The following is a 17122-nucleotide window of genomic DNA, read 5'->3' as shown; positions in this document are numbered from 1 at the left end:
TCCTTTTTCTGACAGGGATGGAAGTATGACCTACTGGTAATACCAAGAGAATATTTGGGTTGCTCCTTTGGTGGCTGGGATAGCTATTCCACATGAGGTAGCACACCAGCCCTGGTCACCTCTCTGCCATGTTAAGGCACACTGGAGTCATGGAAGGGATTTCAGGGATGCCCGGTATGAGCCTTGTTAGCTTCTGCAGTGGCCAGGCGGACGGTCGGTCATCTCTGTCTACAAACTGTGCCAGGTTGCCCCATACAAATATGATCCTTTTCCCCTCTGATGGGGATCATGATGGGATAAAGACTGAGAAGTATGATTCTCTTGCCCCTCCCCTTCTTCCTGCCCTCTCTCCCTCTAGAACTTCCTCTTTTTCTGCATGTTGCTGGCGCTCATCACCTCTTTTCTGTTTCCTTGTGGTTTATAGACGATCATGACGCAGTCCTGAGGTTTAATGGGGCGCCCACAGCCAGTTTCCAACAAGATGTGGGCACGAAAACCACCATTCGCCTGATGAACTCTCAGGTAAAATTTCTTCTGTGCAGATCTGGAGTGAGAGAAGGACCACAGTGTGGGCTCTAATGTAGACCCCACTTGCTGGGAGCACATCAGAGCCGCCAAGTTAATTAAGTCCCGTGACCTTCCTGAGTCCTGGAGTCCAAGACCCCAAGTGGGGATGTGTTCATGATAAAGCCCCTGTGGCATTAGGTGGCATTAACAGAGGTGTCCACTGCCCCGAGAAAGGAGATTTCTGCTGTCCCCATAGCTGCCAGGTTTTATCGGGAATATTGCATGAGGGACAACATGGCAGAGAATATCAGAGTGAGGGATGCTGGGGAACGTAAGTGAAGCAATGAATGTGGGCATGTTTGATAAGCTGTAAAATAGTATACAAGTATCGTAACACATCATCACTAGATGATGATGTGTTACATGGCGCTCGAATTCACGTATTGCCTCATGAATTCCCCTAGAGAATTAGTTTCCTGAAGTATTTCCAGGTGGTATACACTGATTTCTCAAAACTAATGGGGACTTGAGAAATACTCTTGCCACAAAGTTCTGTTAATAGATTTTAATTAGTGGTAAAAAACAAACAAACAAAAACAAAACTGGATGACACGTATATCAAAACTAGCGTGAGAGGTCTGCAAACCCATTCACCTCACTCACGACCATCGATGTTTATTGTTTTCTGCATAAACACATAAACCTCAGGTGTTTTTATGTCAATGTATAATCTCTGTACATTGCCTAGGACTCCATGGGCATGGAGCACACCCTGGGAGTGAACTTAAGTGCCCTTTCAGTACTGTTCCAATACACCTGCATTTCTCCACTCCTCTGCCATAAGGCTCCACTTCCGTTTCTCTCAGATCTCTTCACTGCTTGCCCCTCAGGAACTCACCAGCTGGGCAGAAGCTGCTTCTTGCATGGTCCACTTTCCATCTGAGGCCCACAGTGCTAGGAACCTTTGTATGAAGGAACTTGGATTGATCAACTTAACTTCTTTGCAAGTGGCTGCCATCTTGTTTTCTGTTCTTTCTCAAATCCCTTGATGATGATATCACTTTCTGTCGTTGTAATATCCTCAGTGGACTCTATATGCTTTCAATTCCTATTTATTATTCAACCTTATTATTTTGGGCTTTTATATTACTTCTATTATAAACTCTAAGAGGGCAGATTAAAAGAAATAGATTGGTCAGCAAGAGACTCTCTGGAGGACATGGCACCAGAGCTAGACTTTGAAATATGGGTGGGATTTGGAGAAATAGTAATAGGGAGGCATTCTAAGAAGTGGTATTGGCAGGACAGAGACACATGGGAAATGAGGGAGATATCCAAACAGGTCTGGCTGGTGTGGGGGTGGGGATGGATTTGTGTTGCCCTATAGAGGGAGATGAGGCTGGAGCTTCATGGCTGCTTGGACTCTGGCAAGTCTAGAAAATAAGGCAGAGGAGGTGGGATGAGCTTTCCCTTCTTTCTCCTTTTCCTTCTCGTGCCCCAGAGAAATCCTGGAGCTGGAGAGCACCTCAAGAAGTGCTACAGTGTAACCTCTATTTCTGAATCTACCTTTGCCTCCCTCCCCCCAACCCTTTCACAAATATGGACAGGACTGAGTAGAATGTGATAGTCAATACATAGATCTGCAGTCAGCCTGCCTAGGGTTGAAACCCTGGCTCTGTCTCTTAATAGCTAAGTGATCTTGCGTCAGTTACTTATGCCTCCATTTGTTCATGTGTGGAGAGGGGAGAATAGCAGTACCTTCTCCACAGCACAGGGTTGTTAGGAGGAATGAGCGAGAAGACCATGCAGAGCAGCTAGTCCCCGGCACGTACGTCAGTGGAGGATAGCTACTCTTACGTTCATGTGGGCCGACGCTGAGATGGGTTTGGGGAGCCCGGCAGGCTGGGCCCCTTCGCGGGCCACCACCTACGGCTACAGTCAATCCTCACGCAGAGAGATAGACAGTTGCAACGGGGAACTACAAGGGACAGGATCAAGGTGCTCTCAGAGCCCATATCAGGGACGTCAGGAACCTTGAGGAGATGAGACAGCCGTGTAGGCGTGGAGAATGAGAAGGGCTAGGGTCTCTCCTGAAGAGACAACAGCCTAGGTGAGGCCACGTGTGGGAGGGGGCAGGCCAGGGCCCCGGGGGCCGGGGGGTGCATGGGGGGTGTGGTGAACACGGAGGCTGAAGGTAAGGAGGAGCCACATCCTGGCGCTGTGGTCAGGAGATATTCTCTGTGGCATGACCAGACTCGCACTCTGCAAACATTGCTGGCGTCCATCTGCTCAGAGGCCCTGTGGCCCTGGGAGAGACACAGTCAGGAGGCTCTTGCGGGGAAAGACTGGCAGTTGCTGCAGATGAGAAATGAGGGTGAATGTGAGAAGGGCCTGCATCCGACAGCTATTTGGCATGTGTGGGCCAGAGGCGTTCATGGGGCTGCGGCGAGGGGTGAAGGGAGAGGGGCCGCCAATGCTACTAGGTTGCTGGCTCGTGTGGCTGGCCAGCTGGAGCACCTGGTATTGCAAGCGCTTGAAGACATTTTGGGTTGTGTGGGCTGGGGTCAGACGGAGGGCGGGATAAAAACTGTGGTTCTGGAGAGCGTTGATCTGAGCTGCCCGTGGAGACCTGTGAAGAGATGTCAAGCAGGCAGCTGTACAGAGGGGGCCGGAGTTCCGCGGAGAGCTCTGCGCTGGGGGGCAGAATTTACCAGTCATCTGTATCTGAGGCAGTGAGACGGTGGGGCCGAATGAGAGCACGAGAGACCGCGTGTAGACAGAAATTCTCCGCAGGGGCTTTGGGTAACAAACACAGGAAGAGGGGGGTAGTCAGCACCGAGGTGAGGCCGAAAAGCACTGTTCTCTCTTCGGCAAGAGGGAGGCCACCCGTGACCTCCGGCAGCAGCTGCCTGGGAGAGCCGCGGAGCCAGAAGCCACACTGGGGCGTAGGGTCAGGAGTGCGTGCCACAATGAATGTGAAGAATGAGGAAGGCCAGTGCGGGTAGTTCTTTCAAGAAGGCTGGCTCTGAAGGGCAGAAGAGCAGTAGGGCAAGAGCCATAGAGTCGAGGGTTCCAGGGCCTGTTTCTGTTCTTTTCATTTTTTTTTAGATCGCAGAGAATTGAGTACGTTTGAAAGTCAGTGGGAAGACAGTCACAAGAGGGCACATACTGTATGCGTGTACCTACGTGAGGTTCCTGGAGGAGTCTGATTCATAGACAGAAAAGTAGAACGGTGGTTTCCGGGGCCTGGGGGTGGTGAGGAATTATCGTTTAATGTTTAGAGAGTTCCAGTTTGGGTAGATGAGGAAGTTCTGGACATGTATGGTGGTGATGGTTGTATAACAGCATGAATGTACTTAATGCCACTGAGCTGTACCCTTCAAAATGGTGGATATGGTACACTTTCTGTTATGTGTGTTTTACCACCATAACATTTTTTTTTAAGTCAACGAGGAGAAACCAGTTGATAGAGGGGAAAATGAATATACTGAAGAGAAGGGACAAAAAGTAAGTGATGGGGAGGAGGGATTGACCTAAAGCCCCACCGAGGATCAAGCCCCACAGGAGGGAAGTCAGAAGGGAAGAAGGCTAGGAAAGGTACCTGGAGGCCATTTGTAGTGGAAGGATGAAAGGGCTGCTATTTTCTCCGCAGAGTAGGATGTAGAGAAAGGGAGGCTTTTTGTCAGGAGGCTGATGGGAAGAGGGGTTTCCGTAGAGGAGGTTTGAGCAAAGAAGGCTTGGCGTGAGGAGAGCAGAGGAAGGAGCCAGCCAGAGGAACGGAGCAGGATTTCCAGGCCGTGCGGACCACTTTGGGGCTGGAGAGCATGACTTCAGAAAGAATGGGTATGACCTCCAGATTGGTATGTGGCAGCAATCGAGAAGAGGGAGCATGGAGGAGCCCTAAAAAATCTCTTGGGTTTGGGAGGCTACCCCCTTCTTAGGCATCTTTTCCAGGTGGTGAGTGAAGAGGTGAATCTCCATCCTGCAAAGATTTCATTTAAGGCCATGGTAGGTTTGTCTAAGCAGCTCTCTTCCAGGTTGGGGAGAGAAAGCCCACGTCTCGTGCATGGCAACAGGGTGTCCTGATTGGACTTCAACCGGGACATTCTCGGATCACTCCCGGGGGCTTATCCTGAGACCATAGCTGGTGCCGCTTGTTCAATACTTCTTCTGTCTGAGGCCCATACGTACCTTATCTCATGGGACCTTTAGGGCAATGCTGTGAGGTGTGATTACCAACCACTGTTTTCTGTGAGGACACCAAGGTTCAAAGAGTCTGAGTGACTTGCTCAGGGGAGGGCAGAAAGGACTCGAGAGAGGTGGGATTTGGATGGAGGTTGGTTTGCCAATTTTCTGGAAGAGTTTGTGTAGAACTGGTATTTCTCTTTTTTTGAATGTTTGGTAGAGTTGCCAGGAAAGCCTTCTAGGCCTATAATTTACCTTGTGGGAAGTTTTTTAGCTACAAATTCAATTTCTTTAATAGATTTAGGACTGTTCGTGTTGCCTGTTCCTTTCTGACCAAGCTTTGGCAATTCGTGTCCTTCAAGGAATTTGTTCATTTCTTCTAAGTCATTGAATTTATTGGCATAACGTTCATAATACGCCCTCATTATCTTTTTGTAAAAGATTTACTTATTTCCCTCATCATCCTTTTAAATGTCTGTAGAATCTGACGTGATGTCTGATGTGATAGGACATCCTTTGTGGTGATTCAGGCAGTACTGGAATTCACAGAGCTTAAAAGGACTTTGAAGATCAACAAGCCATGAATTCATTCCAGAAGTTCCTATTTAATCACCTGCCCTGTGCCAGCCTCTCTGTAGAGAGCTGGAATTGAGCAGCCCACAACAGCAGTAAAACAGAGACAGACATGCTCCCTGCCCTTGTGGAGCCCAGGGTCTCCTTGGGTCATTTCATTTTCCAAGTGACACAACCCAGGCCTGGGAAGAGAAGGTGGCCTGCACAATGCCCAGAGGGTAATGGCAGGCCCAGGGCAGGATGAAGGCCTCCTCACAGCTGGGTTAGGCTCCTCCCTGGCTCTCTGCTGGCACCTTCCCAGTCCACACCTCTCACTCCCATCATCCTAGTTGCCCATCTCACTTGTTGCCTAGCTCTGCCACTGTGACGTCTGGTCTCCGAGAGGAGGTGTGTTTGTCTGTTTTGTTCACTCATATGCACATGTGCCAGGACCAGTGCCCATTGCATAGTAAATGTGAAATAAATATTTGTTGAATGAAGTATAGTCTAGAGAACCCTCTGCTCACTCAGTGGACTGCCTCCAAACTTCTCCAAATTCTTTAAAAAAAATTTTTGAACTTGTTATTTGGAAATACTTTAATACTTTCAGAAAAGTTGCAATAATGTCTAATACAAAGAGTGCCCATATACTCTTTATCCAGATGCACTTACTATTTTTTCATTTTACCCATTGCTGTATTATCTGCTCTGTTCATTCTTTGTAATATTTTTTCATTTGAGAATAAATTGTATATATTGTAGACATTAATTCCTAAATACTTATTATGGGCAGAAACTTTATGTCCCCACCCCCAGCCCCAATTCATATGTTGAAGCTCTAACCTTCAATGTGATTGTATTTGGAAATGGGGTCTTTGGGAGATAAATATAGTTAGATGAGGTCTTGAGTGTGAGTCCCCCCGTGATGTGTCTGCTATGTGAGGAAGGCAGCCATCTACAAGCCAAGACGAGCACCCTCACCAGGAACCAAATGTGCGGGCACCTTGACCTTGGACTTCTCAGCCTCCAGAACCATAAGAAGTAAATGTCTGTTGTTTAAGCCACCCAGTATTTTGTCATAGCAGCCTGAGCTAAGATTTTTTGGTTCTGAGAGGAGGAGTTTTACTATGACAAAACCCTAACAATGTGGAGTAACTTTGGAACTGGGTAATTGGTAGAAGCTGGAGTTTTGAAGGACATGCTAGAATATAGACGCTAAAGGAAATTCTGGTGAGGGCTCAAAAAGAGTAGAGGAAAGCTGGAAAGAGAGCTTCTGTCTTTTTAGAGAATATGTAAATAATTGTGAACAGAATGTTGGCGGAAATATGGATAACAAAGGCCCTTCTGGTGAGGTCTCAGATGGAAATGAGGAACATGTTCTTGAACAATGGAGAGTGATCTTTGTTATAAAGTGACAGAGATTTTGGCTGAACTGAGTTCTAGTGTTCTGTGGGAGGTAGAACTTGTGAGCAAAGAAATTGGATGATTTACCTGAGGTGATTTCTAAGCAAAGTGTTGAAGGACTGGCTTGGTTTCTCCTGACTGCATTTAGTGAGATGTGAGAAAAGAGAAATGAATTAAAAAAGGAATTGTTTAGCGAAAAGGAAACAACAAAAGATCTGGAAAATTCTCGGCTTATCTATATGGCAAAAAAATGAGAAAGCTTGTTCTGAAGAGAAAACGAAGGGGTGGCCCCAGAAGCCATTTGATAAGGAGATCAGCAACGGTGTGAACCACAGACCTACTCAGCCTTCCCAGCAGAAGGACTGTCAGCTTGAGCTGAAGGGGACGGATACAGGACAAAGTAGGGGAAGGCTGTATGCCTCTTAGGTCCCATAGGACAGGACGATAGAGCTCTTGGGCTATGACTGGGTATTGTTCTTCACAACAGGAAAAGCATGATCCCAAAGGTGATTCAGAAATCACCAAGGTTGCATCCTTGGTTTCAAAGGTGGGAGGGGGGCCTTGGTTTTAATAGGCTGGATGGTAGCTGCTCAGGGCCTTGGGGGTGTGACTGCGGCCTGGCAGAGCCACAGAGGTGGGACCGCTACGCCCGTGGGCCCAGAGGGCACAGCATTGAAACAAAGAGGATTCTTTTAAAGCCTTAACATCTAGTGGTATTTACTTTTCTAGGTTTTGGACTTTCTTGGGACCTGTCACCTCTTTTTTCCTTCCGATTTCTCCCTTTTGGAATGGGAATGCCTATCCTATGCCATCCCACCACTATATTTCGGAAGTACATACTTTTCTGGTTTCATAGGTTCACAGTTGGAGAAGAGTTTTGCTTTAGGATGAACTGTCTCACTCTTACCTGCTTTAGATAATATTCACATGAGACTTAAGACTTCAGACTTTAGAGTTGATGCTGGAATGAGTTGAGACATTGGGGAGGTTGGGTGGAATTAATCTATTTTGCATGTGAGAAGGATGTGATTTTGGAGGATGCAGGGGCAGACTCTTATGGACTGAATGTGTCTCCCCTGAATTCATATGCTGAAGCCCTAACCTCCAGTGCAGTGGTATTTGGCAATGGGGCCTTTGGGAAATGACTAGATGTAGAAGAGGTCTCGAGGGTGGGGCCTCTATGATGGGATTAGTGCCCTCATAAGAAGAGAGAAAGAGACCAGAGCTCACTTTCTCTCATGAGGACATGAGAAGGCAACCATCTGTAAGCAAGGAGTGGGGGGCTCTCACTGGGGAGCCACGTATGCTGGTGCCTTGATCTTGGACTTCCCAGCCTCTGGAACTATGAGAAATAAATGTCTGCTGCTTAAGGCACTCAGTTTCTGGTATTTTGTTATAGTAGCCCCTGAATAGACTGAGTTAATACACACCCTAGGCTGTATTTCCTAAGAATTTCCAGTACTGTCTTACGCAACCAAAGTACAGTTATCAACCTCATACATTTATGCTGATAACGTAGTTTAATCTGTCTGAAATGCTAGATGGATCTGTTTGCTAACTGACCTAATAATATCTTTTATGACATATATATATTTTTTCTTTCTGTACAAGATCTAGTCCAGGATCAGGTAGTGCATTTAGTTGCTGTGCCCGTCTTGTCTCCTTTCATCTGGAATATTTCCATAGCCTTTCTTTGTCTTTTAAGGCACTGGCATTTTTGAAGAATCAAGTCCTTCTTCAAAAAAATAAATAATTTGGGGTTTGTCCGATGCTTACTCAATATTAAATTCAGTTCATACATTCCTGGCTGGGATGTTGGGTGCTCCTAAGAGCCTCCAATGTCTGTCTGCCCCTCAGCTGATTTTAATTTTGATCACCTGGATAAGGTATTGTCTGATTTCTCCACTTTTATAGTTATTATCTTTCCCTTATAGTCTATGGGTGAACACTTTAATACTGTGCCACTATTCTGCTCCTCACCAAAATCTCCTCCTATATTTAGCATTCCTGGCTCACTTTTGCCTGAACCAGTCTTTACTAGGATGGTTGTAAAATGGTGGTCTTCTCACTATAGCTCCCCCTGCTCTGCGTCATTGGGTTGGTGCTCAGAGTTCTACTGTGAGCGAGAGCCCTTCCTTCTCCTCCATTTATTTCCTCCCTCCCTCCCCTCCTTTCTTTCTCCATTTATTATTGGTAAGAACTCATGGATTCCTGTTTCTTCAATGGTTTGTAATTCATCACTGTTCTGAATTACTTTGGCTTTCAAATTGTCTTACATTTGGCCAGTGGGAGTTCCCTGAAGCTGGCTCTCATCATTTTTTTTTTTTTTAACACTCTGGTATCTTCTGGCATAACAGGATATTCCAGTTAATTTTTTTCTTATCTGTCACATTTTAAATGTTTCATCTTTATTAGTTTTATCCGAATGTATGTATACACAGTGTTCTGGATCAGAGACAGATTTCTTATTTAATACTTTACAGTAGATAATGAATGTGCTAGTCCCTCTTTGCCCAAGCTCCTCCTCCCAGGGCAATGCCCTGAGAGCCAGATCAATTATCCTACATGCCTAGCCAGATACCCCATAGGGAAGGGACAAAAAGTAAGTATCTCCCCCCGCCCCCCTGTGACACACACACCACTTATAAAGGCAGGAGGTGGCTGTCCTCTACCCCTTCTAAAAGGGCCCCCTTCTTACTCCAGCCCTTTAGAATATAAACACACTCAGAGGTGAAACTAGGGATGTCTGTCAGTTCCCGGGCTTCTTTCCTCTTGCTCCGGCCTTCCTGGCCTCTTAGCATATCTCTATATTAACCTTGAGATGTCATCTGGGCTATAACTGTTTGGCTTCTTGGGGAGATAAGAGAAGTTTTATTAGGTTTTGAACCAGAGCAGAGCAATTAACTAGACAAATAGCTACAGAGTTTATCCTGATGGTATATGAAGAGTTCAGTAGGAATCCAGGGCTTTTTTCAGGAGCACTGAGGTATCGAGGAAAGTTTTATGGATTTTGGAGCTTGGGCAAAGAGGGACTAGCACACTCATTATCTACTGTAAAGTATTAAATAAGAAATCTGTCTCTGATCCAGAACACTGTGTATACATACATTTCCTCATACTAACCTACCTTAGCTCTGGGATATGTCATTTTTTCCAAGGAGTCTTGGCTCTTTTAAGTAAAAGTCGATATTAGAAACCAAGCTCTGGGTGCTAGGTGGTTCATGCCTACCGAGGTATCTTTGCTTCTTGGCCCTTAGAATAGGGAGAGCTAGGAAATGGAGCACGTATATACTCATGTGTATACCTGTACACACACGGTACACGTACCCGTGCATTCATGCACTTACTAAATATGTATATACGTCTGCGGGCGTGCGTAGACACGTGCGTATACATGCCGATATGCCTGTTTTAGAAATGACAGGCCCCGACCGGGTTCAGTCTGTCCACATCAGGTATCCCTTGCCTTCCCCATTCTGTATTTGCATTCCCCCTTCTCTCACAGTGAGAATCCTGCTTCTAACACCTTCACCCGTTTATTTGCTCTCATTGGTAACGCCCCTAAGACAGTTTGAAATTGCTTTGCACATCTCTCCATACAGCAAGCCCACCAGAGAGAGTTCAGGCTGGGTTTGCAGTTTTCCCCCACACCCTGCCCGAGACTGAGGTTATGTGGTCACATAATGTATCCCGAAGTTACCTGGATTCGTCCTTCTGTTTCTCTCCACTGAGATTGTTGAATTCATTTGAAATTCAGTTGTATCCATTTTATTTCAGTTTTCGGGTTTTCTTTTCCTTCTTTTTAAATTATGCAGAATATTAACGTGTTCCCCAAATTCAAAACTATCCAGAAAGGCATACCCAGAGAAGTGTTAACTCCCCCCTAAATTCCTGCCACACGGTTCCATCGCCACCCTTGGTAGGTAGCCACCCGCACTGTGTTCTGATTTGTCCTTCTGTGTTTGTGTCGGTCAAGATACATAGATGTACATATGCTTTCTCAATTCCCCTTGTTTCTCACACAGAATGTAGTGCAGTGGGCTCTATCTACTCTTTTGTACTGTTTTCCCCCAGTATCTTCTTGAAATCACTCCCTATCAGCTTGTAGAGATCTTCCTCCTTCTTTGTCATAGCTGCATAGTACTCCTTGGTAGCTAAGTTTCAGTAGCTTATTCTCGTAACCTCTTCTGCTTGGACATTTAAGCAGTTTCCAACATTACTTCTTCTTACACTTCATGGTTCTTTTGATGACTTCCTAGGATGCCAGGTAGAATTACAGGCCCCTCTGATTTGGGGTTTGTGGTGGCTTTCCACTTGAGGTGCCCTTCTCTCTGTTAGAGCACCTGCATCCTGTCCAGGTCCGCTTTACCGTGGTCCGGACTTCATTTTTCTTATCTACTCAGGACCTCGACCACCGCTTGTTTGTCTTCCTATAGCACTAACTAGCCTTGGAACTCTGGCAAAATCTGGCACTAGAACACAGACTCTTTTGTCATCCCTTACTGTTTTGAATGAAAGTTGTCTGGTACAGTGGGAAGAGATTAGAAAGGCCTTGATTTGTATCCTAGCTCTGTCCCTTCCTCGCTGTGTGATCCTGGGCCCGTTAGGTAACTTCTTAGAGCTTCCTTTTCATGCCCTGTTCGGGCCTGGGGAATATTGTGAGGGATAAATGAGAAGACATAGACTTGTTGTGTGAGTTTAACAAAGCAACTAAGTCTAGACTCTACAGTTACCATATCTACACACACAAACACACACACGGGGTATATTAGTTTCCTACGCCTGCCATAACAAAATACCACAGATGGGGTGGCTTATACAACAGAGATTTATTTTCTCCCAATTCTGGAGGCCAGAGGTACAAGATCAAGGTACCATCAAGGTTGGTTTCTGATAAGGGCTCTCTTCCTGGCCTGTGGATGGCCACCTTCTCTCTACATCTTCACATGGCCTTTCCTCCGTGCACGTGTGGAGAGAGAGATCTTTGGTGTCTCTTCCTTTTATTATAAAGATAGCAATCTTAACATATTAGGGACCCATCCTTGTGACCTCATTTAACCTTAATTATCTCCCTGAAGGCCCTATCTCCGATATAGTCACATAGGGGTTAGGGTTTCAACACAGGAATTTTGGTAGGGGGGAAGGGGGCACAGTTCAGCCCATAATTGTGAGGGAAAAAAGATTTAGGAAGAAAAAAGACCAACATATTCATACAGGCAATATCTGACAAATGCAATGATTGATGGTTGTTTTCTTATTCATATATATATATATATATATATATATATATATATATATATATACAGATGTGTATATTCTTGTCTTTTCTTTCTGCCGTGAGCATTTCTTGCTTTGTGACTGGAGAGATGACTTTATAAACAGGTTTATATAACAGCACCACCCCATCTCCCTGGTGTAGTCTTTTCCTGGCAGGTGTTCCTTGGGGCTCAGGTGCTGTGGCAATGACCGACTTTCCGCATCATGAGGCTCCTGGGATCTGACCTGATCTCAGGTAAGACTCTGCACGAGGTTAAGTACGGGGGCATTTGAGAAGACCTTGATCTCTCCCCAGTGCCTAGTGCTGCAGTTGGGGGAAATGGCAGACGGAGATGCTGTCCAGGCATGGCTGGCCACCCAGGCTGGGCCTTCCAGGACGGTCCTGTCCTATAAATAAGGCACATTAGCCTGGAGAGGGGAAGCAACCCTCCTAAGACCACAGAGTGAGTCAGACGCAGAGCACTGCCACACTTCCCCAAGCAGTTTTGAGGCTCTCTTGTGTTTGAGGAAATCTTTACATCTCACGTAAGGGCCACCAGAATGAGTCTGGAAAGTTCAGAGCTGTGTCCATTTAAGCTCAAGGGGTGCTTGCTAGCTTCTCCCCTGTCCCCGCACAGGTCCCGGCTGCGGTCACTTTCTTTTCCTCCTTGGGATAAACTAGCCCTTGCCTTCACCTCTTCTCAGTTTCATGCTTTGTCATTTGCTTCATCAAGTAGCTCGAGTGAACAGCCACTTCCCCACCGTGTATGGTGAGAACCGAGGGTGACCCAGGCCCCGCTAGGGTGCCCACTTACTCAAATGTCTCGTGGTTTCTGACTACAGCCCTGGGGGAAAACAAAGAACACTGGGGAGGAGCCAACCTCTAGACTCTGGTTCTGGCTCTGTCCCAAGCTCACTTGGAAGCCTGGGACAAGTCTCTCTTCTCTATGGACCTCAGTTTACCCATCTGAAAATGACAGACTTGGGTCCAGCCCCTCGAAGATCTTCCAGCCGTGACTTGCTACGACTCAGACAAGAAGCAACATTCTCATGACATGTCTGTCTCCCTCATCAACCGCTTTCTTTGGCATCTCCTCCCGAGACCCACGGCTGACCCACCCTACCCGCTTTGTGGGAGGCAGTGCATGATGTAGGTCAGAAGTGCAGACTCTGGAGTCAGACAGAAGGGCTCCAGTTCAGACCCCCTGCTTACTAGCTGTATGGCTTGGGTGAGTTTATTAGCATCTCTGAGTTTATTGCCTTATTTATAAGACGAGCATATTCGTAATTCCCTCCTGGGGCGGTTGTGGAGATGAGCTGAGATAATGTATGAACGTACCTGGCTTGGAATAAACATCATCAGATTGCATCTGTTGCTATCATTGTTGTTCTTCGTTGTCGGAAAGGAGAAGACTTTTGAGCAGCTCTCTTGGGATTTCTGAGGCCTGTGAAGCCACAGATGCTGGGAAAGCCTTAGCAGAGCTTGCTGCCGCTGGCCTCCTTCTTCTATACTAAGCAGATGACTGGGGAGGAGCAGGAGAAGTTTGAAAAATTCCAGTTATCTCTAATTCTCTCAAGTGCACAAACATTGCCCGGCGTCGGTACTCCGCGGAGAAAGAAGCATGGCTCAAGAAAAGACTCAGGCTCTCAATATACCAGCTGCTTTGAGGGGCATGGAGTGGGGTGGGAATAGGGAACGTAGTTGTAGAATTCTGTCTTGGAAGGGTGCGCGCTGCTCCCTGGGCCTCCCTGTCCCCAGTTCGATCGTGTCTGTCCTGCAAAGCCCCATCTGCCGGGATGCCCACTCTTTCTTTGGACTGCAGCACAGAATGCCTGTGCCGGGGGTTACAATGCTGCCCACGGACAGAGGATCACACTTAACATCCGAAGACGCTCCTCGATCCTGTGGCCCCTCAGCTGTGGGCCTTGAGGCCAGTTGTCTCAACCTTGAACTTCAGATCCCCACCTCACCGCCACAGGCACATGCCAGTTGCTTTTCTTTCCACATTCTCATTTTAGGAAATGGCCTGAGGTCTAGGAGTCACCTTTAAGCCCCTTTGCTTCCCTCTCAACACCCAGTGAGTCTGCAGGTCTACAGCTGACAGTGGGAGCTCCTGGTCTTCGTTCCTTCTCCATCGTTTCTTAGGCTGCAATGGCAACTTCTACCTGGCCTCCCTTTCTCTCAAACTCGAGACATTCCAGAACTCTGGTCAGTTTATATTCTTCTCACTTAAAAGCGGTCACTGGTCCCATAATCTACTGAAAAAACTCTAAGCTCCCTGACGTGGCCCCTGCCTATATTTTTCTAACACCTTCTAGCTCTCCCTCTGTACCCTAGCTGCATTGGACAACCTGCAATTTCCAGACAAGCTCCTCACAGTACTAAGTAGAATTAGGTTCGGCTGTTGGTGACAGCAACACTCTGCCCACCCCTCAACACAAGGTTAACAAGATAAAAATATATTTCTATCTCGTGTAAAAGAAGTCCAAGGGTGGACATTCCTGAGCTGCTATGGTGTTCAAGTGTGTCAGGAACTACTTTGTGCATTTGCCGTTCAATCATGTGACTTCAACTTCATGGTCCAAGATGACTGCTCCAGCTCCAGCCATCACATCCACTTTCAGCCAGCAGGAGGGAGGAATGAACAAGGAAAGGCATGACTCTGCCTCTAAGGACACTTCCTGGAAGTCACACTTGCTCACACACCCTTGGCCAGAATTTTATCATGTGGCCAGCCTTAGCTGTAAGAGAGGCTGGGAAATTTTTATTTCAGGGAATCTTTATTTTAGATGGCCACGTGTTGAGGTAAACAGAAAGGTTTACCTCACTCACCTCATGGCCATACTCACACTGGCACCCTGTGACTCCCTGGGGACTCCTTAACACCCAGTACAACCACATGATCCCCAGCTAAGGTGGGCTCACCGCTAATAGTTCATGTCTCGAAGATATCCTGAGAAAGTGAGATTATATTGTTTAGGCTTCCAGGGCCTTCCTGCCTTTGGAGGAGGTGTGAGGGGATGGGGTAGCTCAGAGGCTCGTGGCAAGTTGCTGCTCTCTGGGATGTACCTAGTCGTTCTTGAGATATTATTACAGTGATACTGATTACGTCTCCACCTCGTGATGGTGAGGGGTCGAGGTGGGGAGCAATTATTGTGATTCTTGCTTTTATTTTCAGGCAGTTCTTGATTTCGTTTCCATCGTTTATTTCTCTCAGTCTCCCCCTGGGCAACATGTGCTTTTTAAGGTGAACATCTGACAGCTGATCTCATGGATCACTGAAATGAAGTGCCTCAGTGGTACTTGCCACCTGTCAGTTATTACTCCATGAAGAATGTTTACATGTCAACATCCGGGTGACAGTTTGTCTGTTTCTTCCTGCAGCTGGTCACCACTGAAGGGCGCTTCCTCAAAGACAGTCTGTACAACGAGGGAATCCTAATTGTGTGGGACCCATCTGTTTACCATTCAGATATCCCAAAGGTAAGTGGGTGTCCACGGGAAATAGGGAACAAGTCTTCTGTTTGCCTATGGACGTTCCCGAGGTCCTGGGTTTTGAACATCATGGCCGACCTGGGCCACCCCTGAGGACTGGCTCTTTCCGTTTGAGGGAACACACTTCATCCAGACTAGCAGCGCAGAAGTATTCCTGTCTGATACCAGCGCCCTCTGTGCTCTGCCCTGCAGGGCCATGTTTTTCTCTCCTAATGATGGTCTGGGGCAGGAGTAACAGTGGCTGGATTTCTCACCGCCTGGGGTGGGGTTGTGTCCATCTCATACAGTTATTTCTGAGGCAGATCAGCAGGAATAGACAGTGCTTACTCATTCCTAGGACAGAATCATCATGCTTGACCTACTTCCGGCTTCCAGAATTCTTCCCATTTCGCTCATAACAACACAGGGAAGTAGATAGAGGCATGGCCCTTGCCCTTTTAGAGGTGAGAAGACTAGAATGTGGAGAGGGGAAGTCGCCTGTCCCAGGATTTGGTCTACTAAGCGGAGGGCTCTCTTTCAGGAAGGGGACGGGAGTCTCAGGCCTGCTTGCTCCGCGCCCTCTCCAGAATGGCGCTCTTGCTGTTTGTCATGCATGTCAGCCGGCCTCTCCCTGGTGGCGCCGCAGTGCCTCAGGAGCCTGGCGGCAGGGCCGAAGGATGGAGTGCACCACCCTGGGGACGCCGGCTTCTGAAGTCAGACCCACCAGGAGCTGACGGGCTCTGGTGATCGCTGGCGCCCTCGCCACCTCAGCCTCCACAGTTGTAGAACCGTTCACTTAGAACTCAAGTGTGCCTGGCACAGAACAGGGGCTCCCAGCCCACAGATGTGGCAAGCTGTGCCCCAGGGTCCAGCCCTTTAAAAATGAGAGGTGGGATTAGATGGTGCCAAGGGCCCCTTTGAGCTCTGATAGCATTCCCAGAGTGCATGATCCCGAAGTCTGAAGCTGTGCCAGGGTCACCAAGCTCAAAATTCCCTGTGAGCATAGGCCACGTGCTGGGTCCCCTCTGCTAGCAAGTGAGAGCAGTGACGTGGAGAAGTCTGGAATCTGCTCCGAGGAAGGGGCCCCAAGGCACCTCCCTCCTTGAGAAGACCATTGCCTTCTCTTTCAGTGGTACCAGAGCCCCGACTACAGCTTCTTCGAGAACTATAAGAGCTACCGCAAGCTGCATCCCGACCAGCCCTTTTACATCCTCAGGCCCCAGATGCCTTGGCAGCTGTGGGACATCATTCAAGAAGTCTCCCCAGAGGAGATTCAGCCCAACCCCCCATCCTCTGGGATGCTTGGTGAGTCCGTATCTGGGGAAAGATCTCTCATGTTTGTTTCTAGAAGAGATTAGAGAATGGGCTTTCATTCATTCATTCATTCCTTTGTTCACCAAATAATTGCCAGGTTTTTGCTGCATTTCTACGCTGTGCCAAGTTCCAGCTAAGATCCAGAGATCAATAAGATAGACTCCTTCTCCTTTAGGGTGTTTGGTGGGGGAGTTCAGTCAGGTGTCCGAAGCCAGGAGGGAGCCACCACCCGGTTGTGCCAGGAGAGAGCACCCCTTTTGGGGTGCTGTCAGAGAGCTCAGTAGAGGAGTGGCATTGGGCCAGGCCTGGGTGAGGGGCAGATTTGGCTTGGGGAGGGGGCAGGAAAACAGGAAGAGCAGGGCTGGGATTTGGAATATGAGGCAAGGGAGGCACTTGCCTCAGGTGTACCATTTAAGGGGACACCAAAAA

The 17122-nt window shown here is 47.5% G+C and overlaps 1 protein-coding gene across 12 annotated transcripts in view; it reads left to right on the top strand.

The window, feature by feature from the left end:
- ST6GAL1 (ST6 beta-galactoside alpha-2,6-sialyltransferase 1) overlaps positions 1-17122 on the top strand; it is a 119374-nt gene that overhangs the window by 97009 nt on the left and 5243 nt on the right. For all 12 annotated transcript variants that reach the window (XM_064583325.1, XM_064583201.1, XM_064583495.1 and 9 more), the window contains 3 exons: positions 425-522; positions 15290-15388; positions 16510-16684. In XM_064583325.1, coding sequence (XP_064439395.1) covers positions 425-522; positions 15290-15388; positions 16510-16684 — 372 coding nt within the window. The remainder of the gene's footprint in view (positions 1-424; positions 523-15289; positions 15389-16509; positions 16685-17122) is intronic.

This window comes from Mirounga angustirostris, unplaced genomic scaffold, assembly GCF_029215605.1.
Source record: "Mirounga angustirostris isolate CCGP_5_RB_7025 unplaced genomic scaffold, mMirAng1.0.hap1 SCAF_1, whole genome shotgun sequence".
In the NCBI taxonomy this organism is placed as follows: domain Eukaryota; kingdom Metazoa; phylum Chordata; class Mammalia; order Carnivora; family Phocidae; genus Mirounga; species Mirounga angustirostris.
This window is presented reverse-complemented; position numbering and strand designations above follow the sequence as displayed.